The sequence below is a fragment of the Marmota monax genome, unplaced genomic scaffold, assembly GCF_021218885.2.
Source record: "Marmota monax isolate L192 unplaced genomic scaffold, Marmota_monax_Labrador192_F-V1.1 WCK01_AAM20220418_F8-fsc00023, whole genome shotgun sequence".
NCBI lineage: Eukaryota > Metazoa > Chordata > Mammalia > Rodentia > Sciuridae > Marmota > Marmota monax.
Genome location: NW_026692907.1, coordinates 861,596 through 887,764, shown reverse-complemented (window position 1 = coordinate 887,764; position 26,169 = coordinate 861,596). Strand labels below are relative to the sequence as shown.

General features: G+C 34.3%; 1 protein-coding gene across 2 annotated transcripts in view; it reads left to right on the top strand.

The window, feature by feature from the left end:
* Window positions 1-26,169, top strand: part of Nrdc (nardilysin convertase) — an 87,989-nt gene that overhangs the window by 16,680 nt on the left and 45,140 nt on the right. Inside the window, exons 2-7 of one of the 2 annotated variants that reach the window (XM_046450937.2) lie at window positions 3,663-3,993; window positions 6,616-6,749; window positions 7,709-7,778; window positions 7,936-8,017; window positions 8,889-9,042; window positions 24,464-24,537. In XM_046450937.2, the coding sequence (XP_046306893.1) occupies window positions 3,663-3,993; window positions 6,616-6,749; window positions 7,709-7,778; window positions 7,936-8,017; window positions 8,889-9,042; window positions 24,464-24,537 (845 nt within the window). The remainder of the gene's footprint in view (window positions 1-3,662; window positions 3,994-6,615; window positions 6,750-7,708; window positions 7,779-7,935; window positions 8,018-8,888; window positions 9,043-24,463; window positions 24,538-26,169) is intronic. The other variant, XM_046450938.2, reaches the window with a different exon arrangement.

The window sequence follows — 26,169 nt, the reverse complement described above, 5'->3', positions numbered from 1 at the left end:
GATCTTAACATTAATTTTATCACATCCCATAAGACAAAGCTTACAAAAACTAGCCCATAGTCAAGGTTTGGGAAGAATGAAACTCCAAGTCATGCTGGGAAGATTGACCAGGTTATGTTAGGAGCTCCGTCCATAGGTGAGAAACACTGAGGGTAGGAAAGGGCTGCTATTTGCAAAGTGGACTTCTAGTGAGTCCTAAATGGCTTGTGTGTGTGTGTGTGTGACAGAGAGAGAGAGAGAGAGAGACAGGGGATTGAACCAGGGCCTTGAATATACAAGGAAAGTGCTCTATCACTGAGTTACCTCCAGCTCTATTGAGTCCTAAATGGGTTGGCATGGTCTTTTCTGTTTTAACAAGTAGAGATGACATGAATTTCTGAAGCTTAATCATTTGCTGAAATTATATTGTACCATGCAGTTTGTTGCCCTTTTCCTCTCCTCCTTTCTCCTCATCCCACCTTTTCTTTTTTCTTTTTTTCCCTCTACTTTCTCTGTCTCCTAATATGGATTTGATTTCTTTCATGCTTTGATGGGCAGAATAGTACTTAATACTTTACTGACTGCTTAAACTAGGTCTACAGGCTTTAAACTGCAAAGTTAACTAACGTTCCAAACATGCCATATAGTAATTAATGATATAGAGTCCAGTCTTAAATTGTTAATTTCAGGCCTGGATAGTCAGTGCTAAATTTTTTAGGTTAAAAGAGGGTACTTCATAGGAATGTCATCCTCTCTCCCCATGTAGACCCCAAGTGTTTTTAGATTTAAATAGACAGTTTTTTGTTTTATTTTGTTTTGTTTTGCACTGGGGTTTGAACCTAGGGCCTCAGGCATGTTAGGTAAGCACTCTACCACTGAGCTAAGTCCCCAGCCCATGAAAACTGTTTTAAAATTTTAATAACCAAAAATGGATTCCTAACAAAATGTTGGTTTATTAAGAAATACATAAAAATGAGTGGCTAGGTGTTTTTGTTATAAAGGAAATACTACCATATTCTTAATTCTGGACATAGTTCAGAATCTCTTTTAGTCTGTTTTGTCAGTACAGGAGTAGTGGGAGAATAAATGAAATCAAATTAATGAAGACAGGTTGAATTAGCTAGAAGAGAGAAGTTTTGTTAGACATTTTAGAAATATCCATGTACATATTTATGCCCATATGTATAAATACTTTATTACCAACATTGCTACAGTGAAAATTTTTGATATATTTTTGCTCAAGAGTGTGAATACTTCCATGAAAGACCTAGAAACAAAATTACTGGACTAGAAGTTAAGTAGTTTATATTTTTTTAAAAGAAGATATGACTGTTTTTCCCTACCAAAAATGCTGTACCACTTGAGATTTATCAGCAGTGTGTGGAGAATACATTGTTCCTTGTCAATATTGGATAGAATAATTTTTTGTATGTATTTAATATGTTGGATTAACAATGGTTTAATTTGATTATCTTGGATTCCTGGTGAGATTGAGCATCATTTTATTGATTGAATATCTTATATTTTCTTTTGAAATGTGATTTATTTTATATAAAAGGGAGATAAATCCATGTGTTCATTCTTTCATCTTGAGCCAGAGACCTTCTTCCATGTCTTTCTTTGCATGTTATTCTTCCCAGTTTCTGCTTGATTCTTTTCTTCTTCAAGACTTCCAGTGTACCTTGTTTCAGAAGCCTTCCTGACTGCTTTCTTTTTTCTAAAACATTCTGTGTTTACCTCTGTCAATCTGCATTGTACTGATTTGATTGTCTAATTTACTGATCAGTGAGTACCTAAAGGACTATAGGATTGTAGTTTTTCTTCTCCTTTCTTTGGTGGATTGAATCCAAGTCCTTATGCATGTTAGACAAGCACTCTACTACTGAGCCACATTTCCCAGCCCCATTTTAAAAATTTTTATTCTAATATAGCATTAGTTTCTAATACATAAAGATGGGAGAGCAGTCTCTACTGGGCACCTAGTCATCAAACTGCCACAATAGTTTTATTAAACAATAATCAACATCCTGTGGTTCTAGCAGTCATTGAATTTAATTTTCTTAGGGATGTAACAGTTTCTTAAGTCTAAAAAGGCAGCTTTGGAAACTGTTATGTCAAATATAACATAGAAATACAACAGAGGTTAAGTTTTTGTGATTTTTGCTTTAATACTTAAGTTGGCGTCACCTGTATATTGAAGGATGTTTCTCTTAGGCTAGATCTTCAAGTAATGTAGAATGTTTACTTCTAAACTAAAAAATGGAAGAGGCTAAAATGGTGGGTGTGATGTGTGTGTTTAACTTCTAAAATGTGTTTTTTGAATATGTAAATATATAAATATAGTTTGGTTCAAAGTAAAGTGGGTCCCTTCATTTCCCTCCAGCTATTCAGAAACTGATTAGGTTTTGAAGTTTTCTCCCAGGTCAACCAATTTGGTTTACAAATGCAGGAGTTCCCCTTAACCATGGAGGATTCATTCTGTAGCCTCCAATGGATGCTTGAACCCACAAATAGAACTGAACTTTATGTATATTATACATAAATACACAGTTTTCTTTAATAACTTTATTTACTTATTTTTATGTGGTGCTAAGGATCGAACCCAGTACCCCACACGTGCTAGGTGAGCACTCTACCTTGCTGAGCCTCCACCCAACCCTATGTACACAAATTTAATGTTTTTTTCCATCTTAACTCCTCCCCAGTCATTTATTATACATTATAACCATAACTTTTGCAGTTTTTAAAAATATTTTGTTTAGTTGTAGTTGGACACCCTACTTTTATTTTATTTTTATGTGGTGCTGAGAATAGAACTCAGTACCCGCACGTGCTAGGTGAGCGCTCTACCGCTGAGCCACAACCCCAGCCCATAACTTTTGCATTTTGATATGTGACAACAAAAGTTGTGTGGAATTATTTTTGCTTCTTCACATTTCATAAATAGATTTTCGCAAATCTCAGCATGCATGTATGTATGTGTGTGTGTGTGTGTATGTATATATATATATATATATATATATATATATATATATATATTTTTTTTTTTTTTTTTTAAATTTAGTTGAGAACTTTCACCTTCTCACTTAAAGGAAGTACTTTGTGGCTTCTCTTGCCATATCTGAATTATTAACATCATCACTCTTGTGTTTGGGGGACCACTGAGTAAATTAATGGTTACTTAAACATAAGCACTATGATCCTGCAGTAGACCATCTGATAAGCAAGACAGTTTACTAAGTGAGTAATGGGTAGGTATTGTATGCACAAAGGTATAATCACATCTTAGGCTGGACAATAGCAGGATGGTGTGATATTTAAGAACAATGTACCTTTTAAAATGTATGAATTAGGGATGGGGTTGTAGCTCAGTGGTAGAGCACTTGCCTAGCATGTGCGAGGCACTGTGTTCAGTTCTCAGCACCACACAAAAACAAATGTCCATCAACAACTAAAAAACATTTTAAAAATGTATTAATTAGTATTTTGGGATCATGATTGGGCAAATCAAACTGCAGATAAGTTGGGGGTGTGCACTCTAGTATTCATTTTTTGTGTATGTGTGCGTGTGTGTGCATGCATTTGTGCTTGACATTTTTTTCCTTAAATTTCACCAAGCTCATCGCTTGTGTTGGGCTTATGAATGAATGTCTGAATCAAAATATTTTATGATTTTTTTTCAGATACATCAAATTACGGAATGGCTTGCAGGCACTTTTGATTTCAGATCTAAGTAATATGGAAGGTAAAACAGGAAATGCAACAGATGATGAAGAGGAGGAAGAGGAGGAGGAGGAAGGAGAAGAAGGAGAAGGAGAAGAAGATGATGATGAAGAAGATGATGATGATGAAGATTCTGGGGCTGAGATAGAAGATGATGATGAAGAGGGTTTTGATGATGAAGGTGAATTTGATGATGATGAGCATGATGAAGTTGATCTTGATACAGAGGATAATGAGTTGGAAGAATTGGAAGAGAGGGCAGAAGCTAGAAAGAAAACCACTGAAAAACAGGTGTGAGTCATGTCTATTATTTTGTCCTTTTCAAATTTGGGAATTCTTTGGGATAACTTTTAAACTCATGCTTTATTTCTTACCACCAAAAAGGAAGTAAATGTTTTTCTTTTGAACTTCAGTAAATGTCTGTTCTGTATTCTATATAAGGATTATATTTTGAAAACATATTATACTGATTATAAAAGTAATGCTTGTTATAGAAACTAATGGAATATAAAGTTTTTATATTAAACCTGGGTTCTAATTCTGAATATCTGAGGTATTCTGAAAACAAAACAAAATTCTTAATAACCTTTCAGAGGTGATCAGTGGTAATATATGAATTTATGTGTATTTGTGTACCTTATATTTTTAAGAACAATTGCCAAGAGGTGAGGATCTGTATAATTCTTAGCCTGAGATAAAGGAATAAGAGTGTATTCTTGGAGAGACTAGAAAAAGATGAAGAAAAGAATGAGGCCAGTAGTGTAGAATCTTCCTCTGGACTATGTGGGTAATTTCTATCTAGATAATTGAATTGACTTAGTTATTTTTGTGAAAAGCACCAAAGGTTGGGACAAATAATTACATTACAACAGTTTAATAGAAAGGGAGTTGAACTTCATTTAATATATAATAGCAACCAATGAATAGTTATATAAGTCTTGATAGTAAATTTTTCTCACATTATTTTTTTGAAGCGTGCTTCCATTTTGCAGTAGGGAGTTCCCATGTTAGCAGATAATATTTTGGAGGCATTACAGTGGAACTGACCAGCAAATTAGAGTTAGTTTCTTGACTATTGATAACACATTCGACATGGTATAATTTACTTATGCAGGATTTACCATCAGATTATTAAACTAAAATTTAGGTGTTACATGAATACTTAAAAAGTCTTCAATGGTAAATTTTGTTTGTTTTGAGATGGGGGTCTTGCTATGTTGCCCAGGATGGTCTTCAACTCCTGGGCTCAGATGATCCTCCTGCCTCAGCTTCCCAAGTAGCTGGGGAGTATAGGCAGATATCATTGCACCTGGCTTCAATGATGTTTTTAAATGAATTGTTTGATAGTCACTCTTCCTGGAGAATATTTTTTTTAAAGAAAGAGTGTACCAGTTCTTTCAACCAAGTTGTTCAGGCTGTTGAGTCATGTCCCCCCTACCCCCTGTTTTTTGGGTACTGGGAATCGAATTCAGGGCAGTGAACCATTAAGCCACATCTCCAGCCCTATTTTTATTTTATTTTATTTAAAGACAGGGTCTCACTGAATTGCTTAGTGCCTCACTTTTGCTGAGGCTGGCTTTGAAATTGTGATCCTCTTGTCTCATCCTCCGAGCCAATGGGATTACGGGTGTATGCTACCACATGCAGCCCTGAGTCATGTTTTTAAGGAACTTTTGCCCTTTACTACTAAAATGTTGAATAGTTTTTGTGTAGTATGATAGGCCAAGTGGTGTTAGCCTGAAAAGCTTTAGAGATGAAACTCAAAACACTGAAAAAAATGTGTGTCTGTGTGTGTGAGAGAGAGAGAGAGAGAAAGAGAAAGAGAGAGAGTCACCTGGTAATCTATAAGTCTTTATAAACAAATTGGGGATTAATAAATTCACTTTTAAAATAGATCTCATTTCCAAATGTAGCAATAATATAAAAGAAGAAAAATTGAAGAATTGTAAGAAAAGTTATCGATTAGAAAGAACACTGATAGTCAGGAAACCTGGGTTCTAATTCTAGCCCTGTCCCTGTCTTTCTGGAGGATCTTAGGCCTCCTTCCCCTTTTTTCCCCTCCCTTCCTCCCACTACTAGGGATTGAACTCAGGACTGAACTCCTGAACTATATTCCCAGTCCTTTTTATTTTGTTTTGAGACAGCATCTGACTAAGTTACTCAGGCTGGCCTTGAACTTGGGTACTCATATCTCAGTGTCCTGAATAGCTGGCATTGCAGGCATATTCCACAATACCTGCCTATGATCTCAGACCTTTTTCTTTTCTTTTCTTTTTTTTTTAAAATTACATATTTCTTATCTATACAATTCCTTCTTTATCTGTCTTTCTGCAATTTCTGTCTGTCTATAAGGAGCTCTCCCCAAGCTTTAGACTTCTTTATATGTTTTCTTAATTGATAATTGTAGTTTAAATAGATCATTTTGATTCCAGAAGTAATAGGTACCCAAGTGAAAGGAAAGATTCCAAGGTTGTAACAATGGAAAAATGATTTAGTTCACTGAATGAATAAGTGTCTGGAAAAAGAAACTCAAGTAGTTTAGTCTAGGTAAGAGGTGGCTTATGAGTGGTACAGGTTTTGAAGTGTTTTATGATTTAATTATTATTTGGGAAGTATGAACATTGTTTATGGTAAATATGAAAATTAATAAAGGAAATGGAAAGAAAAAATATAGCTTTTTTTTGAGACTCTTTGCCTAATTAAGAAGTTTCTGAAACATGTTTTATTCCCTCCATTTTCTTCCTTCCCCCGAATTGTTTTGATCTGAAAGTTTAATAAATTAGTAAGATTGAAATTTAAGTATGATATACACTGAATTATGATTTGTTCAGAGCTTTCTTAATTCTCAAGTATGCATTTCTCCATTATGAATTTCTTGGGTAGAAAATTCTCAAGTATGAATTTCTTTTCTAGCAATCGCAGAGCCTGTTTTTGCTGTGGTCAAAGCTGACTGATAAACTGTGGTTTAAGTCAACTTATTCAAAAATGTCTTCAACCCTGCTGGTCGAGACAAGAAATCTTTATGGGGTAGTTGGAGCTGAAAGCAGGTTAGGCATCAATTAAACATCACAGAACAGGTTAGACTGTGGTTGGAAGAAGTGGATATTTCCCCATGTTTTGACTGAGTTTATTATGCGCTTGAGTCTTCAAAATGAGATTTATGGTATCAAGTGAGGCTGTTTGGTTCTTCTTTAAACATACTTATGTTTTCTGACACATGGTTAGATTGTATGCCAGGTACATACTTTTTTTTTTTTGTGGTGCTGGGAATTTAACGCAGGGGCATATATTCCACCACTGAGCTACATCCCCAGCCCCAATTTTTAAAACGCTCTTTTCCGAAGAAGGTAACCTATTTATCAAAACCTCACTTTACCAAATGGATTAGCTCTGTAAAATTGACATTTATAAAATTTGAGAAATATTTGCTTTCCTATCTTCAATTATTCAAATTGACTGTTTTTCTTTCCTTTTTTGGTGTCCTTTAACTTACAGTGATTTAATGATATGCCCCAATCATTTTAACTGCAGAGTTTGGTATACCTCTTGGCCATCTATTTTGTTAAAAGCTTGATTTTCCCAAGGTATTGGGAGAATGTATAATGATAAGTAATATATGCGGTATATGTTTAGTAAGAAGTGAAGAACTAAAAAGCCTCTTTAAAGTCTATTTCTGTCATTTTTTAATAGCTAAAGATTTTATCTTTAACCATTTACTTATTGTTTTTGTTCAGTAGATTCCTAAAACATTAGTTTACTCCCTATTTTAATAAAATAAAAACTTTCTAAGTAACATATTGAGAGATTTCACATCTAGTAACAGAGCTTTCAATTGCTTAATCTTTAATCAACCTAAATATGTTATTTCTGCAGATTTCCCCAATCTAATAATTCTGGGAACAAACTTGGTTCAGAATTCTGAAATGCTGACATGAAATAATATTTGGGTGGGCTGGCCAGTCCCTCTTCCTTTTGTTTCTGTCTGTTTCTGCTTTTTCCCCTCTAGGTCTGCACCTGTTCAGCATTTGGCAGGATGGCAAGTGGAGGAGCAGCAGGGTGAAACTGACACAGTTCTGGTGAGTTTCACTTTGCTGCTCCTCCTGATTCTCAGGGAAAGAATTTTGTTAGTTTGTATTGGAAAACTTCCATCTCCAAATGAATCCTTACAATGCGATGCTGAAATTACTCTTTTAGAATTGACTCAACTATTTTTATGTGTTCTACTTACTCCAGTCTGCAGCGGCTCTTTGTGTTGGAGTTGGGAGTTTTGCTGATCCTGATGACCTGCCCGGGCTGGCACACTTTTTGGAGCACAGTAAGATCTTTCATTCCCCGGTGTTCCCCCACATCCAAATTTGTATGCATTGATTTCAAAGATAAGTAATTGGTTAGATACTTATATAAATATATATAAATATATGTATGATATATTTAACCAGAAAAGGAGCTAAGAAATCTTTGACTTATGAATATCACAGGGGTGATTTTAATTTTCTTTAGTGTACTTATAATGATGATGAAAATGAAACATTTTAAAATACAGGCATTATTTTTCAAGTTATGATAAAGACAACAGATTGGGAAATGATTGCTATTCATTAGGAATTGGTTAGCCCTTGTTGGGGAAGTCTGTTTGAGTGTTTGTAATGCCCAAAGATGTTAGAACACCAGAAATACAGAAAAAAAAAAAGACATAATTAATATAAAAACAAAACAAAATAGAAAACTTTAGTTTAATTAGGAACGTACCTAAATAAAGGCTGTGTGGATGTTACATAGTTGCAAATATTTACATCCATACTTTTTTTGTGTGTGAATTACTCATTTAATTTTTCTGAGATATTTGAGAGGAAACTTTTTACTTTATTAGTTTTTATGGTAACAATTGTCGTATATATATTGCTTGTGTTCAGTTTTAACCTTTTTATGAATAAATTGTGTATGCTTGTCTTATTTTTCTTTAAAAATGAAGTGCTTGATTTTTCTTAACATAAAATATGTGAGCATTATAGAATGATGCAAAAACAGAAATGTAATAAAGAAAGTAAGTATTAACGAAACAACCATTGTTAATGCCTTGGAATATTTTCTTTCAAATGTTTTGCACATATAAGAAAGTTCATCCTTCGTAATAAATATATTGGCTATATTTTTGTGTTGTGTGACTTTCTGTTCTTTTCACTTAGTGGTATTCATGGGTAGTTTGAAATATCCAGATGAGAATGGATTTGATGCCTTCCTAAAGAAACATGGGGGTAGTGATAATGCCTCAACTGATTGTGAACGTACAGTCTTTCAGTTTGATGTTCAGAGAAAATACTTCAAGGAAGCTCTGGATAGGTAATTAAATCAAAGTGTATATTTTTTGAATATAAATATTAACATGTTAATACTTAAGATCTGTTAACTTCTTAAAAATGGAAATATTGGGTATGTTCTATGGTATTTTCAAGTAGTATTTTGATTCTATAGAATTATCAGAATATTTTATTTGGAAAAAAGACCTATTAAATACATGTTGACTCTTGTTCTAAAATAACTTAGTCTTTATATTAAAGAAACTCTTAAATAACTCTTGAGTTTTGTAAATAATATATTCTGTGTAGACTTTGTTGTAATTTATTGGTTATTTAGAATAAAGAAAAACAATAGAGATAAAATTGCTTATAATTTTAGAATCTAGAGATAACCAGTTGACAGATACTTTTTAAAATGTTTATGAAATAAAGTATATCCTTTTATAACTTATATTTAAAAATAAGATATAATTTTCATTTATGATTATTTATAAAACACAATTTCTAAGTGTCACTTATTATTTACATTGTATAGAAATATCATAAGCTTTTCAATTGGTTTATTCTTAGACAGTTGTTTCCAGTTTTCCAGTACTATAATGCTATGATGAATATCCTAATTTCTGTACACCCTTAGTTATTATTTCTCTCTCCTCATTTTTTTTTTTTTTAAACTGGGGGTTAAACTCAGGGATGCTGTACAGTTCAGCTACATCCCAGTCCTTTTTGAATTTTTATTTTTAAAGTTTGAGACAGGATCTTATTAAGTTTCTGAGGCTATCTTCAAACTTGAGATACTTTTGCCTCAGTTTCCTGAATTGCTGGGATTATGGGCATACACCATTATTCTTGGCTCACACATTTATCTCTACTGAAAAAAATCCTACCAGAATTAATAAGAAGAATTCTACTGCATGAATGAGAAATTAACGTGAATATCAAATCATAAATTAATGCCAGAAATGGTAGATAGTGGTAGATCATTACATATTACAAATATTATACTAATTGCTATATTATACTTTCACAGATAATAAAGAATTAAAAGCCTTAATGTCATTTGTAACATGCCCCTTATAATGTGGATCAAGTGCCAGTATTTTTTAATAGGTTGTAAAATCTAATTCTGTCACAGAGGTCATATCATTTGATTATGTTTAGATCATTTCAGTAATAGTAAATGAGAATGAAAGCTGTCTTATCGTGGTGGCATTTGCTAATCCAATAAATTTGAACTTATTTATCAGTGTAGTAGGACAAGGGCCACAAATATAAAAAATCAAGTATGTTCCCAAGGGGGGACGTCTTACCAGAGACTCTTTTCATAATAAGCTGGGACTCCAAAAGGCTGTCCTCTCAAGTTAAGAAAAGGAATTAGTCATCCTGAGAAATTATTGAGTATGTTCAAAATGCCTTCTGAGTCTTCTGGAGAACCTGAAGCCTTCATTATGGTTCAGAATTGGGCAGTGTTCCTAGAAGATTAGAAGAAGCAAGAGTAAATCCTCTTAAAAAGAAGATGCCTTCATTCTAGGTCTTACATTGTTCCTATAAGTAGTTTTTCAAGTAATCCAACTCTCAGTAAAAAATAGACAGATACCCTGGAAAACAAGACAACGTGAGTTAGAATAGATAACAGAAACATATTAGAAATTTCAGACGTTGGAATGGTGACATCCAAGTCATAAAAATATGCTATTTTTTTAAGAAAGGGAGGACAAATTTGAATATACTTGAAAGGAGTAAGAAATTATCAAGTATGAACTGGGAAATTTAAAAAATGAGAAAGAACATTTTGAACTGAAGTATTATAATTGAAATTGAAAGGGTAATGCACATGTTTAACATGTATAGCTGAGGATAGAATTATTAACTGGAAGAAAGGTCTGAAGAAATTAACCCAAATATAGCATAAAGTGGAGAAAATAAAAACATGAAGAGTATGAGACAGAGAAGATAGAGGGGAAAATGTCCAGTGTTTATTACTTGGAGTCCCAGAAGGAAGAGAGGGAAAAATGAAGTTAGAGACATTTGAATGCTCTATCATGGGAAGTTTTTTAGAACCTTGATGTGAGACAACCATTCAGAAGGTAAAGAAGTATAATAATTTCCAGAAGGATACATTAAAGGAAATTCACATGGAGAAAAACAGTAGTACTTTAAAAAATTAAATGTAGAAATTCTTCACCAGATAGGAAAAATTCCTTCAAAGGAATATTAGCTATACCAACAAGTGACTAATATAACAGTAGTAATAGAAACTAAAATACAATGGAATATCCTTAATGATCTGAAAGAAAATAACTACAAACTAACCACAAATTCTACATTAAACAGATATCTCTTATGAATCATAGTGAAATAGACCTTCATACGCCACCGCAAGAACTTTCATGTTAGAAAAACAAGCTCCCTGGTTTTTTGTTTTTCCCTCTGCTCTCACACCACAGTCAACACAGACTTCTGTGACCTCCAAATGTATGGGGACTTTTCCCAATGACAAGCAAGGAATCAGTTCTGCAATGGACATCAGCTGTGTGTTCTTTGAACCAAGTCAGTTCTGATTGATTCAGAGAAAGTGTGAGCTCCCACAGATTGAGGGGTCAGTCCCCCAGAGTCCTACCTTATCCCTTTAGATGCCATCTATAAGACCCAGGTTGTTTTACCTGTGTTGACTCATCAGCTATAAATCAGGCTTCCCACAATCCAACCCTCTTCTGTTTAATTTCCTTGAGTAGCTCATAAAACTCAGGCAAACGCATTAAACAGTTTATTATAAAGGATTTTTACAAAGGATATAAATGAAGGGATGCAGAGGATAAGGGATAAGAGAAAAAGGGGTTCACCACCCTCCAGAAACCTCCATATGTTCAATAATCTGTAAGCTCTCCAAACCCAGTCATTTTTTTAAAAAGACTTCATTGCATATGCATGTGAATAATTTATTAAATTATTATCCATTTGTGGTCAGCTTTCATCCTTTCTCCCCTATCCAGTGATTGAGAGGTGGGACTGAAAGTCCCAATCCTCTAATCCTGCTTTGATATTTCTTGGGACCAGCTTCCATTCTGAAGCTAGCAGTCAATTAATTAGAATAGAAAAAGGCACTGTAACTTTTAATTACCCATTAGGCATCTGCAGGTCTGAGTAAAGAACTGGTACTTTTAGAGTTCTAGGCTGTGGGGTGGGGTGGGGGGCTGACTTTGGGTAGTGCGAACACAACAGATCTGACCACTTTCCCCCCAAATCAAGCAGAGAAGTAATGGTGAAGTAGGAAAGGAATGTATTATTCAGTGTGACCACATTGGGAAATGGGTACTAGTGTTCTAAGCCCTGTCTTTGAGGAGCTAACAAGATCTTTGGGATTAAATGGGAAGAATAAAAGTTGAGGATACCAAGTATGCATAGTCTAGTAGACATGGTCACACTTTGGTTTGGCTGATCATTACTACTGATAAGAGTGTTACTGCTCCCTGGATGCAGTTTTGACTCTTCTTGTGAAGTGTTGATCAATCAGATATGTTGTTCCTGGAATACAAGGTGACTGTTGGAGAGTATGACTCAGAGAAAGCGCAAATCAGAAAGACAACATGGAGTTAGACCTTCCGATTTAGAGCAATGATTGGAAACTTCTAGGTTCTACTCAGATGGTCTGAAACAGGACATTATAACACTGGCAGTTAACTGTGTATTGATTATGATGTTCCCGCCAGTGTTCAAAATATCTTAATTGTTCTTATCTTGGAACCTTCAGCCTTGAAAGTGAAGGATTACCAGCTTTAGATGAACACTCCTTAAATGATTAACATGCCTACATGCAGAGTTTGGTAGGAATCTGACCCAAAGTTTAAGGTAGCAAAGAAGACCCAGAATGAAGGTAGAGATGCTTTTAGTTACCCATTAGGCATTGCAGGACCAAGTGAAGAGTCAGTATTTTTAGCAAAAGCAGCCTTTTAGACCCTATTTTGTCAGTTCAGGGATTCCAAGAATTTTGGGAGTTGTATGCCAGAAAATGGGTACAAAGACCAAATATATAATTATTTCACAGTATCACAGTTTGCCACTATCCAAATTTCTTTATATTTTTAGTTTTAGATGGACCCAAACTTCTCACTGAAGGAAATTTCTTTCTTTTTTTAAAATATTTTTTCAGACATTGAAGGACCTTTATTTTGTTCACTTTATGTGTGCTGAGAATCGAACCCAGTGCCCCACACATGCAAGGCAAGCACTCTACCACTAAGCCACAACCCTAGCTCCTCACTGAAGGAAATTTCTGAAGAAAAAGTTTCTAAAGCATTTTTTTTTTTTTTAGTTTGAAGGAAAATGAAGGTCAGAGATACAAAAACAACAACAACAACAAAAAAGATTGAAGAACAAAGAAAATAATTTTATGAGTGAATATAAATGAACATTGAGTAGGAGGCTGAGTTAGGAGAATTGCACTTTCAAGGCCAACCTGAGCAACTTGTCAAGAACCTGTCTCAAAATAAAAATGACTTAGGTTGTAGCTCAGTGGTAGAGTACCCCTGGGTTCAATCCCCAGTATATCAAAACACAAAAACAATAAATATGAAGTTTTAAAACTCTACAGAATTAAAATTACAACAGCATAAGAACCAAAAATAAAAAAGTTTTATTATAACGTATTGATATTACACATTGGGAAATTAAAGGATACGTGTGTTTTCTAAAAAACAAACAAACCAGATTTGATTATAAAACTTATAGACCAGTAAAGGAAAAATATTTGGAATGATTGGTAAATATTACAGATTCAAAGAAGAAAAAAATAAGAAACAGAATAAGTGAGACAAATTGTAAAAGTAGAAGGGAGTAAATAGATGCACTGTGTGTGTATATCAGTAATTCCACTAAATGTAAATGGACCAAGTTCCATTTAAAAGACAAAAAGAGGGCTGGGGATATGGCTCAAGTGGTAGCATGCTCACCTGGCATGTGTGCGGCCCGGGTTCGATCCTCAGCACCACATACAAACAAAGATGTTGTGTCCGCCAAAAAAAACTGAAAAATAAATATTAAAATTCTCTCTCTCTTTAAAAAAAAATAAATAAAAGACAAAAAGAATATCAGCCTGGATTTTTAAAAAATCTAGTCAGACTCAGTTTTCAAGACTTAAATATAAGCCTAACGATGCAGAAAGATTGCAAGTAAAAACAGCATAAAGTGGTATACCATGGAGATAATAATGTAAGAAGGCCAATGTGTTTTTATTGGTATGAGAAAAAAACAAGACTTTGAAGCAAAAAGCAATTATTATTGCCCTCAAGTCTCACTGCATATTGATAAAACTAGTGAGGCACATATGTTTCCAATATGAACAATGTTAATTACTAATAGAAGAGTAAATAAAACCCAAAGGAAGCGGAAGGAATGGTAATAAAAAGTAGACTGGAGGGCTAGACTGTATTTAGCAGTAGAGAGATTGCCTAGCATGTGTGAAGAAACCCTGGGTTTGATCCCCAGCATACACACGCATACAAAAAACATAAATAAATAAAAATAGTATAGGAAAATAAAATACAATAGAGAAAATTGGCCAAACCAAAGTATGGTTACTTTTAAAGATAACAGAAATTGACAAATCTTCAGCTTAGACTGATCAAGGAAAAAGGAGTCTCAAGTTATGAAAATGATATCTGAGAGCAGGAACATTATTAGTGATCTTACCAAAATAATAAGAATATGAAAAAACATTGAGAATAATGGCATATTAACAAATCAGATAAGCCAATGAAATGAACAAATTACTTGAAAGATACAAATTATTGAAATATTCTTAAAAAGACAAACCTGAGTAGATTTTTAATAAATTAAGAGATTTTATTTGTAATCAAAAAATATTTCAGCCGGATGTGGTGATGCATGCCTGTTATCCCAGCGGCTCAGGAGGCTGAGACAGGAGAATTGTGAGTTCAAAGCCAGCCTCAATAAAAAGCAAGGTGCTAAGCAACTCAGTGAGACCCCGAAAATAGGGCTGGGGATGTGGCTCAGTGGTTGAGTGCCTCTGAATTCAATCCCTGGTACAAAAAAAAAAAAAAAAAAAAAATTTCCAGAAGGAGTGAGGGAAGCTGAGGCAGGAGGATCATAAGGTCAAGGTCAGCCTTTGCAACTTAGTGAGAGCTATCTTAAAATATAAAAAATTAAAAAGGGAATGTGGCACAGCGGTAAAGCATCTCTTTGCTCATTTCCCAGTATCGGGGAAAAAAAATCCCCCTCCAAAAGAAAAGTGTAAACCTAGATAGCTTCTTGATGAACTCTACCAATTTTTTAAAGAATCAACACCAATGCTTCACAAACTCAAAAATAGAAGAGATCATACTTTCTAACTAACTATATTATGTTATTATTACTCTGATACCAGAACATAACAAGAAAAGGAAACTACAGGACAATATCACTTATGAACATAGAAAACAACATTCCTCTAGGGGAAAAAAAAAAAAACCTAAACTGAGTCTAGATTCATACCATGATCAAATTGCATTTGTCTCAAGAAAGCAAGATTAGTTTACAATTTGAAAAACCAATCACTATGTTATGTCACATTAATAGAAGAAAGAACAAAAACATTTCTCAGTCTGTAATCTCAACGTACACAGCAAAAGCATTTGAAAAACCCAGTACCCTTTCATGATAAAGTAGAAATAAAAGGGAGCTTACTCAATATGATAGAGGGCATCTATGAATAGCCTCCAAATAACATACCTAATGGTGAAAGATTGAAAACCAAGAAAGAGACAAAATTTTAACTCTTAATTACTTCTAGTCAACATTGTTGTGAAGGCTAAAACCCAGGACAATTAGATAAGAAAACAGAATGCAGGAAAGGAAGAAACAAAAGTCTCTTTTTGGATGACATAATCTTGTGCAATGATTCTCATTATGCACAGTTACCCATATTTGCAATTTCATCTGTTCACTAAAAATTTATTTGTAATTTCAAAATCCATACTTGTGGGGCCCTTATGGGTTATTCATGGACATGTGGGGAGGTGAAAATTTTGAGCTAAGCATGCAATTTACACATAGTTGAACAAGGTGACATTATTAAAAAGTTCTCATGCAGAAATGACCAGAAGATGAAAATGCTAGAGTACAGAACAGTGTAATGCAAGAAGTTCTGGCACTGGAGTCAGTTGGATGGGTTTGAATTCCCTTGGCATCTGTTAGTATGGTGGCTTCAAACATGTTAACACTTCTGAACCTATTCTCTATATGGTAAAATTTTAAAAATAGAACATACTATGATATGCCTTTAGGATTTAAGATAATAATTTTTGTGTAAGTGTACATGTATCTGTACATATATATTTCCTCTAGGATAGATGGGTTCAGTATTCACTAATTCAGTGGTTGTCACAACTTTGGAGAACATAATTACCACAAATAACTAGAACTCCCTACATATGGAGAATCCTGCAGAATCCACAAATGAACTATTAAAAATAATGAAGCATTCAGCAAGGTTTCAGGATATAAGATCAGTATGCAAAAGTCAGTTGGAGAGTTGGGTGCTATGCCACATGCTAAGGCAGGAGGATCACAGGTTTGAGGCCAACCTCAGTAACTTAGACCCTGTCTCAAAAAATAAAAGGGGGTAGGGATAGGGATGTAGCTTAGTGGTAGTACACTCTTGGGTTCAATCCCCAGTACCAAAAGAAAGAAAAAAAAATTGGAATTTTATATAGTAGCAATGACAAATCCAAAAATGAAGTTATGAAAGTAATTTCTTTTATATAGGATCTAAACTAATAAAATACTTAGGAATAAATTTAGCAAAATAAATGCAAGATTTGTGTGTGGAAAATCACAAGAAAGTGTTGAAAATAGAAAACCTAAATAAATGGAAAGTCATAATCCAGTGGTCTTAGATTGTAATACAATATTTTTAGGATGGTAGTTCTTTTCAAATCTGTCTGCAAATTCAATCATGTCAAAATTTCATATGCCAGTTTTGAAGAATCAGTGAACTGATCTTAAAATTTATGTGGAAAGCAAGAGACCAAAAATAGTCAAAAGTGTCTTTTAAAAGAATAAAGTTGAGGGGCTGGGATTGTGGCTCAGCGGTAGAGCACTTGCCTAGCATGGGTGGGACCCGGGTTCGATCCTCAGCACCACATTAAAAAAATAAATAAATAAAGGCATTGTGTTGTGTCCATCTACACCTTAAAAAAATGAATATTAAAAAAAAAAGAATAAAGTTGAAGGACTCAAACTTCGCCAAATTTACTGAAAGCTACAATATGGTACTGGCATTCTTAAGAATGGACTTTGATCAGTGTGATAAAATTGAGACTCCAAAAATAAGCCTTTACATTGATAGTCATTTGCCAGGTGCCAAGACAATTCAGTGGAAAAAGATTTTTTTTGGACAAATGGTGCTGGGACAACTGGCTATCCATCTGCAAAAGTATAAACCTGGACTCTGTATTCACACTATCTACAAAAATTAAACTGGCCATAGACTTAAATGTAAAAGCAAAAATTATAAAACTCTTTGAAGAAAAACATAGGTATAAATCCTTGTAATGTTTTAGACATCAAAAAACAAAAGAAATAAAGGAAAATCCAAATAAATTAGGACTCACTAAAATTAAAAACTTTTTTTGCTTTAAAGAACCCTATGAAAAAAGTGAAAAGACAATTCACAGCATAGAAGAAAATTCTTGCAAATCATATATCTGATGAGATAATCTAATATCCAGAATATATGTAGAACTCTTAGAGATCAGCAAAAAAAGACAACCCATCTTAAAAGTGGGGCGCAGTGACACATGCCTGTAATCCCAGCAGCTCAGGAAGCTGAAGCAGGAGGATCGTGAGTTCAAAGCCAGCCTCAGCAAAAGTGAGGCTTTAAGCCATTCAATGAGACCCTATCTCTAACTAAAATACAAAATTTTAAGGTTGGGGATATGGCTCAGTGGTCTAGTGCCCCCGAGTTCAATCCCTTATAACCCCACCCCCCTGTAAAAAGAGAATTTGAATAGACATTTCTCTAAAGAAGATACGCATATGGCCAATAAGTATATGAAAAGATATTTAATGTTATTAGTCACTAGGGAATTGAAAATCAAACCACTAAGGAGATACTTCACACCCACTTCAAAGAAGGAAACAATACTAATTATTGTTGGCAGGTATGTGGTGAAATTGATGGTGGTACAGTTCCTTGGAAAACTGGAAACCCGTCAGAAAGTTGAACAAAAAATTATTACTTAAATTTTTTTTTACATGACAGTGATATTTTGAAATAGCACACATACATGGAATAGATACTTGTTCCAATTTGTAGTTGTACGTAATGTGGAGTTTCTTTGGTCATGTGTTTATATATGAGGATAGGAAAGATAGGTCTGGTTCATTCTTTTTTTTCTATTCCCATCCCCGCCCCCCCAACCTTCATTCCCTTTTGTCTAGTCCAATGAACTTCTGATCTTCTCCTCCCTTGTTATAGGTTAGCATCCACATATCAGAGAGAACATTCTGCCTTTAGTTTTTTGGGGACTAGTTTATTTGATTTAGCATGATAGTCGCCAGTTCCATCCATTTACCAGCAAATGCCATAATTTCATTCTTCTTTATGGCTAATATTCCATTATGTATATATGCCATATTTTCTTTATTCATTCGTCTGCTGTAGGGCATCTAGGCTGGTTCCATAGCTTGGTTATTGTGAATTGACCTGCTGTAAGTATTGAAGTGGCTACATCACTGTAGTATGCTGATTTTAAGTCATTTGGATATAAACCCAGGAGTGGGATAACAGGGTCAAATGTGGTTCCATTCCAGGTTTTGTAAGGAATCTCCATACTGCTTTCCAGAGTGGTTACATCAATTTGCAATCCCACCAGCAATGTATAAATGAACCTCTTTCTGCACCCCCACACCAACATTTTTTGTTGCTTGTATTCTTGATAATTGGCATTCTGACTTAGGTGGGATGGAATCTCAGTGTAGTTTGATTTACATTTCTCTAATTGCTAGATATGTTGAACATTATTTCATATATTTGTTTTTACCATTCATATTTTTTCTTCTGTGAAGTGCCTGGTCCATTCCTTTTATTGATTGGGTTATTTGTTTTTATGGTGTTAAATTTTTTGTATATCCTGGAAATTAATGCTCTGTCTGAGGTGCTGGTGGTATAAAGATTTTTCTCCCATTCTGAAGGCTCACTGTTCATGTTCTTGATTGTTTCCTTTGCTTTGAAAAGCTGTTTAGTTTGATACCATCTCATTTATTGGTTCTTGATTTTCCTTCTTGCACTTTAGGAGTCTTATTGAGGAAGTTGGTTCCTAAGCCGATATGGTGGAGAGTTGGGCCTATTTTTTCTTCTAGTAGATGCAGTGTCTCTGGTCTAATGCCCAAGTCCTTGATCCACTTTGAGTTGAGTTTTGTGCAGGGTGAGAGATAGATTTTCATTCTACTACTGCTTATGGATTTCCATTTTTCCCAGCACCAGTTGTTGAAGAGGCTATCTTTTCTCCATTTTATGTTTATTGGCACCCTTGTCTAGTGTGAGATAACTATATTTATGTGGGCATGACTCTGTGTCTTCTAATCTGTTCTATTAGTCTTCCCTTCTGTTTTTGTGCCAATTCCATGCCATTTTTATTATTATGACTCTGAAGTATAATTTAAGGTCTGTGTCGCTTTTCTCACTAAGGATTGCTTTTGCTATTCTAGGCCTCTTACTTTTTCAAATGAATTTCATGACTGCTTTTTCTATTTCTATGAGGAACATCATTGGAATTTTAATAGGAATTTCATTAAGTCTGTATAGCGCTTTTGGTAGTATAGCCATTTTTGACAATATTAATTCTGCCTATCCAAGAACATGGGAGATCTTTCAGTCTTCTAAGGTCTTCTTCAATTTCTTTCTTTAGTGTTCTGTTGTTTTGTAGAGGTTTTTCACCTCTTTTATTAGATTGATTCCCAAGTATTTTATTTTTTGAGGGTATTGTCAATAGGGTAGTTTTCCTAATTTCTCTTTCAATGGATTCATCATTGATACATAGGAATGCATTTGATTTATGGGTGTTGATTTTATATCCTGCTATTTTGCTGAAGTCATTTATGAGTTCTAGAAGCTTGCTTTTTAAAAAAATGTTTATTTTTTTAGTTGTAGTTGGACACAATACCTTTATTTTATTTATGTATTTTTATGTGGTACTGAGGATCAAACCCAGCGCCTCACCCATGTAAGGCAAGTGCTCTACCGCTGAGCCACAACCTCAGCCCCTAGTTCTAGAAGCTTTCTGTTGGAGTTTTTTGGGTCTTCTAAATATAGAATCATGTCTTCAGCAAATAAGAATAGTTTGAGCTCTTCCTATTCGTATACCTTTAATTTCTTTCTTTTGTCTAATTCCTCTAACTGGGGTTTCTAGGACTATGTTGAACAGTAGTGGTGAAGAGGGCATCCCTGTCTTGTTCCAGTTTTTAGAGGGAATGCTTTCAATTTTTCTCCATTTAGAATGATGCTGGCCTTGGGTTTAGCATATATAGCGTTTACAATGTTGATATATTGATCAAAAAATTATTATATGACCTAGCCGTGGTACTTTTAGTACATAATATCGTCTACACAAAATCTTGTGCATGAATGTTCGTTGTAGCATTTTTCATAACAGGGCAAATGTGGAAACAGCCCAAATTTCTATTAATTTATGAATGAATAAATAAAATATTTCAAACAATGAAATATTACTTGTCTATAGGTAATGAAGTTTGATACATGCTACAGTGTGGATGAACCTTGAAAACATTATATATCAAGTGAAAGAAGCCAACCCAAAAAACAAAACAAAACAACAAAAAGAAAAAAATCCACAATGTGTGATTCCATTTATATTAACTGTCCAGAATTGACAACCATTTGTTGTCCAGAGCTTGGGTAAGGGAAAATGTAGAATCACTCTTATTAAAGAGTACAGTTTCCCTAGTCATATACTTTAAAGGGGGAGTTCTATGGTATGTGAAATTTTTATTTTATTTTTTTATTTATTTTTGTGATAATGGGATTGAACTCCAGGGCCTCACACATGCTAGGCAAGCACTATATCACTGAGCTACATTCCCAGGCCAAATTATGTCTTGATGCAAACAGAATTTTAAGATAGCTTAATGTTCATTTTTTGGAAAAACAAAACAAAACAAAAATACCACTCATAGATAAGCCTTTCATAAGACTGGTCAAGAAAAAACATGTATGTGCAAATATCAGGAATGAAAATAAATATGCTTTTGCAGATATTGAAAGCATAATAAGATTTTTTTTTTTTTTTTTAGTTGAAGATGGACACAATACTTCTATTTTATTTATTTATCCTTATGTGGTGCTGAGGATTGAACCTAGTGCCTTACATATGCTAGGCAAGTGCTTTACCACTGGGCCACAACCTCAGCCCTTGGAAGGAAGTATAATAAGATTTTGAACAACCTCTGTCAGGAAGTGAAAACAAAATTAGGTGAAGTACGTAAGTTCTTAGAAACACAGATTTTAGCTGGACACAGTCTTGCATGCTTATAATTTCAGCTATATAGGAGACTGAGACAGGAGGACTGCAAGTTCAAGGCCAACCTGGGCAACTTAGGGAGACTGTCTCAAAATAAAAAATAAAAAGGGTTTGGGGATGTAGCTCAGTGATAGAGCATTTGCCTAGCATGTGCAATGTCCTGGCTTCAATCACCAGTAAAACACACACACACACACACATTTATAAAACTAACACAGAAATAAGAAGAAATAGTTTAAAAGTTCAAGTAATCTTATAACCATCAAAGAAAGGAAATCAGTAATGAAAATTTCTTATAAGTTTTTAGGTTTAGAATACTACCAAAACTGAAAGAAATAATAACTCCTTATTTATGAAGTTAGCATGATTTTTTTAGAAAAAATTATAAGAAAAATTATAGGCCAGGCTCACCCACAAATAGCAATATATAAGGACAGTATGTCAACACTGAGTTCATCCTAGAAAAATGAAGTAATGTAACATAATGAATTAATGTAGTTCATCACATTGTCATATCAAAGGAGAAAATACATCTCAATAATTTGTAGAAAATGTATGATGAATTTCAGTACCTATTTTTAAAGATGTTCTTAGCAAACAGTATAAGACCATTTTCTCATGATAACTGGTAAACAGTTCAATGGTGAAAACTTGAAAAATTTTAACTTGAGATCGGAAACAAGACAGATACAATCTGTGGTGATCTGTAGTTATCATTTCTAATACAAGTTAGTGGGGGGGGAGATGCTAAACACAAAACTGTCATAGCAGATGATACATAAAAAATTCAAAATCTTCTACAGCTACATCATTATTATTTGTAGGGGGATTTGAACCCAGGGGCTCTTTCCCACTCAGCCACATCTCCAGCCCTTTTTTTAAAAAAACATTTTTTTTTAGTTGTAGATGGACACAATATCTTTATTACATTTATTTATTTTTTGTGGTGCTGAGAATTGAACCCAGTATCTCATACATGCGAGGTGCTTTACCACTGAGCTAAAACCCCAGTTCTCTCCAGCCCTTTTTATTTTTATTTATTTATTTTTTGAGACGGTGTTTCAGTAAGTTGCTTATGGCCTTGCTCAGTTGCTGAGGCTAGCCTTGAACTACCTAGCCACTGGGATTACAGGCATGTGCCACCGCACTCAGCTAAATTATTAATTTCAACAAGAGAATTTAGAAAGGTAGATTGACTACAAAATAAAAAGTTGCTGCAGTGGGCACAGTGGTGCCTGCCTGTAATCCCAGCAACTAGGTTGACTAGAGCAGGTGGAGCACAAGTTCAAGGTTAGCCTCAGCAACTTACTGAGATCCTGTGTCAAAATAAAAATATAGAAAGGAGTGGAGATGTAGCTCAGTGATAAAGCATCCCTTAGCTTAATCCCTAGTACCACCTGCCCCCGCCGCAAAAAAAACACAAATAAATAAATACCAGGTTTGATGGTGCACACCTGTCATCCCAGCTACTTAAAACTGAGGCAAGAATATCAGAAGTTTGAGGCTAGTCTTGGCAACTTAAACCAGTTCTCAAGATAAAAAATTTAAGGAGAATAAAAGTGTTGGAGAATGTAGCTCAGAGGTAGAGTGCTTGCCTAGCATGTGTGAGGTCTTGGGTTCATTCCCCAGTACTAAAATTAAAATGAGATTTTTTTTTTTTTTTTTGTACTAGGAATAGAACTCAGGGGCACTTAACCACAGAGCAACATCTTCAGCCGTTATAATATTTTCTTTTGAGACAGTTTCTCATTAAGTTGCTTAGAGCCTTGCTGAGTTGTTCAGGTTGCCCTTGAACTTGTGATCCTCCTGCCTCAGCCATCTGAGTCGTTGGGATTAAAAGGCAGAATATATTTAATTATACATACAGACATGCACATATTTATATATCTCAGTATTATTTTTATGTAGTAGAGTTATGACACTAAAATAAATCTTTATAATATCATTAAAAATAATCAGGCACCCAGGAATCTTCCAAAAACAGCATAAGATTATGTAGTAGAAATACACTAAACTTTATTGAGAATTATTAAAGACCTATGTAAGTGGAGAGTATTATTTGTGCATTCAAACTCTCACTTTTATAAAGGGTGTCAGTTCTCTTGATATGTACATTCAGTGATACTCCAACCACAATCTCAGAAAGTTTATTTAGTATTATGTAGATTAGGTGATTCTAAAAATAGGAAAATGCAGTAGGCTAAAAAAGCAAAGATACTGGGCTGAGGTTTTGGCTTAGTGGTAGAGCGCTTGCCTGGCATGTGTGAGGCACTGGGTTTGATCCTCAGCAGCACATAAAAATAAAGAAAGATATCGTGTCCATCTACAACTAAAAGATAAATTAAAAAAAAGATATCATAGGGGCCTCTTGGGATGTAATTGGTAAATTGTAAGTGGTAAAATGCTTGCTTAGCATGTGTGAGGCCCTGGATTCCGCCCTCCTAACTGCAAAATTAATAATCAGTCAGTCAATGGTAGGGGATGGAGTAGATGAGAGAAAATTTCTAAAAAGGCTCCCTAGGGTTGATGATGAAGAAAAAGGTTGACAAAAACTGCAGGTTGTAAAATATAAACAAAAGCAGAGAGATGATTGCCATAATATTCAGGATAATTTTGAGGAAAGGGTAGTTGTCATATGGTCTCTTTCTTCACCTGAGTGGGGCACTCATATGTTTTTCTTGTAGTTATACATTAGTCTGTATATTTATACATTTTCTGTGTGTTTGTTTTATGTACTTTTCTCTATAAGTGCTTATTATATTTTATAACGAATGTTTGTAGATTTTTTAATACAGAAATGCAGAATGTTATTTTGATTTTATATTTGTGAACTAAATTTCCATTTTAGCAAAATTTCTTAATTAAAAAATAGATGTTGATTGATGAAACTGAACAAAACCAGAAATGTCTATCTTGTTTGTTTTTCAGATGGGCCCAGTTCTTCATCCATCCACTAATGATCAGAGATGCAATTGACCGTGAAGTTGAAGCTGTTGATAGTGGTAAAAAAAAGTGCTTCATGTCTTTTAATGATTTCTTTCCTTATTGAACCAGTTATTTAGCACATTTATCATTGTTTATCCCTAGGCCATTTTATCTTTATATCTTAAAGGGCAATATTGAGATAAATATGTCATATTAATTCCTGAAGGAGATAAATTTCTTATTCAGGTTAGAATTGAAGTAATTTCAAAAGAATACTAGAATTTAGCTTACTCATGGTTTGTTTTTTCAGAATTTTACCATAGTGGCTAATCTTTTGCAAGACAGTAGCCTAATTCTTTTCTTTTTTTGTTTTGGGGATTGAACCCAGTGGGGCTCTACCACTGAACTATATCCCCAGCTCTTTTTAGTTTTTGAGACAGGGTCTTGCTAAATTGCTGAAGTTCTCCCTAAGTTACTGAGGCTGGCCTCCGAACTTCCAGTACTTCTTCCTCAGTCTCCTGAATTGCTAGGATTACAAGCGAGTGTACACAGGAAGATAGTAGCCAATTTCTTCAAGCTAATTAGGTATTAAAGCTTTAAAAGTTCTCTTACTCTTTCTGTGTGAATAGACATTTTTCTGAGGCTTCAAGTATACTGTCCTGATATTTATTATAGTTTTTCTTTTGTTACTTGTTATTTGTTGTGTATAGGTGCTTTGTGTCTTAAATTTTGTTAGTTACAAAAACAATTGTTATATATCTATGGATGAAGAAATAAATCCCTGAGCAGGAAATGCATTTAATTTTACTTCTTGACCATTTCTCTTAACTTTGGGATTTAAAGAATGTAAACAATAAGGACTTCCACTATTTTCAATAGGGTGAGGTTCATTAGAGCTTTATACCATAAACATTACCATTGTAGAATAACATTACTTGCTTTATTTTAGCATTAGAATTATGTAGTATAAGTAGTACTAGTAGAGTTGGGGAAACTTTGAATTTATATAGGTTAGGTTTGGCTTGTAGCAACTGAAGAATCAAGATGTCTGTATTTGTTTGTTTTTATAGTATTTTCTTCCTTGGCTTGATTCAGTGTCTAGGTCTAATAATGACTTAATACATTGAGTAGGCTGAGTAAACCACACATGGCCAAAAAGCCATTTGTCTGGAAGTCACCACATCTTTGTTTAACTTATAGAAATGTCACTAGCTATGACCCTCAATTTATTTGTAACAGAGGATAGGATAGCTTATTTGCCTCTTAGCTTTAGTAGTTTCTTTAAATCAAGTTTATTACTTCATTTTACTTGCCTACCAAAATCTGTTTTAGTTTAGACCCAGATATTTTTTTGAACAAATGGAAAGCCAAAATTACTAAGGAAAGTTCTGAAAACCCTTATCAAGTTTTGAGACTGAATAACTATTATCTGTGTCTTTTTGTTGATGTGTGTGATGCTGGGGATTGAACCCAAAGCCTTGCATATGCTAGGCAAGTGCTCTACCACTGAGCTACATCCCCATCCTATCTGTGTTTCTTAAATGCTTTCTAGTATGTTTTTTTTCCTATAGGCTCTAGAATGGGTTAAATCAGTGTTTAAAAATGTAGACCTCGGGGCCAGACACAGTGCTACATACCTGTAATCCCAGTTATTCAGGAGACTGAGGCAGAAAGATCCTACGTTTGGGATGAGTCTGGTCAACTTAGCA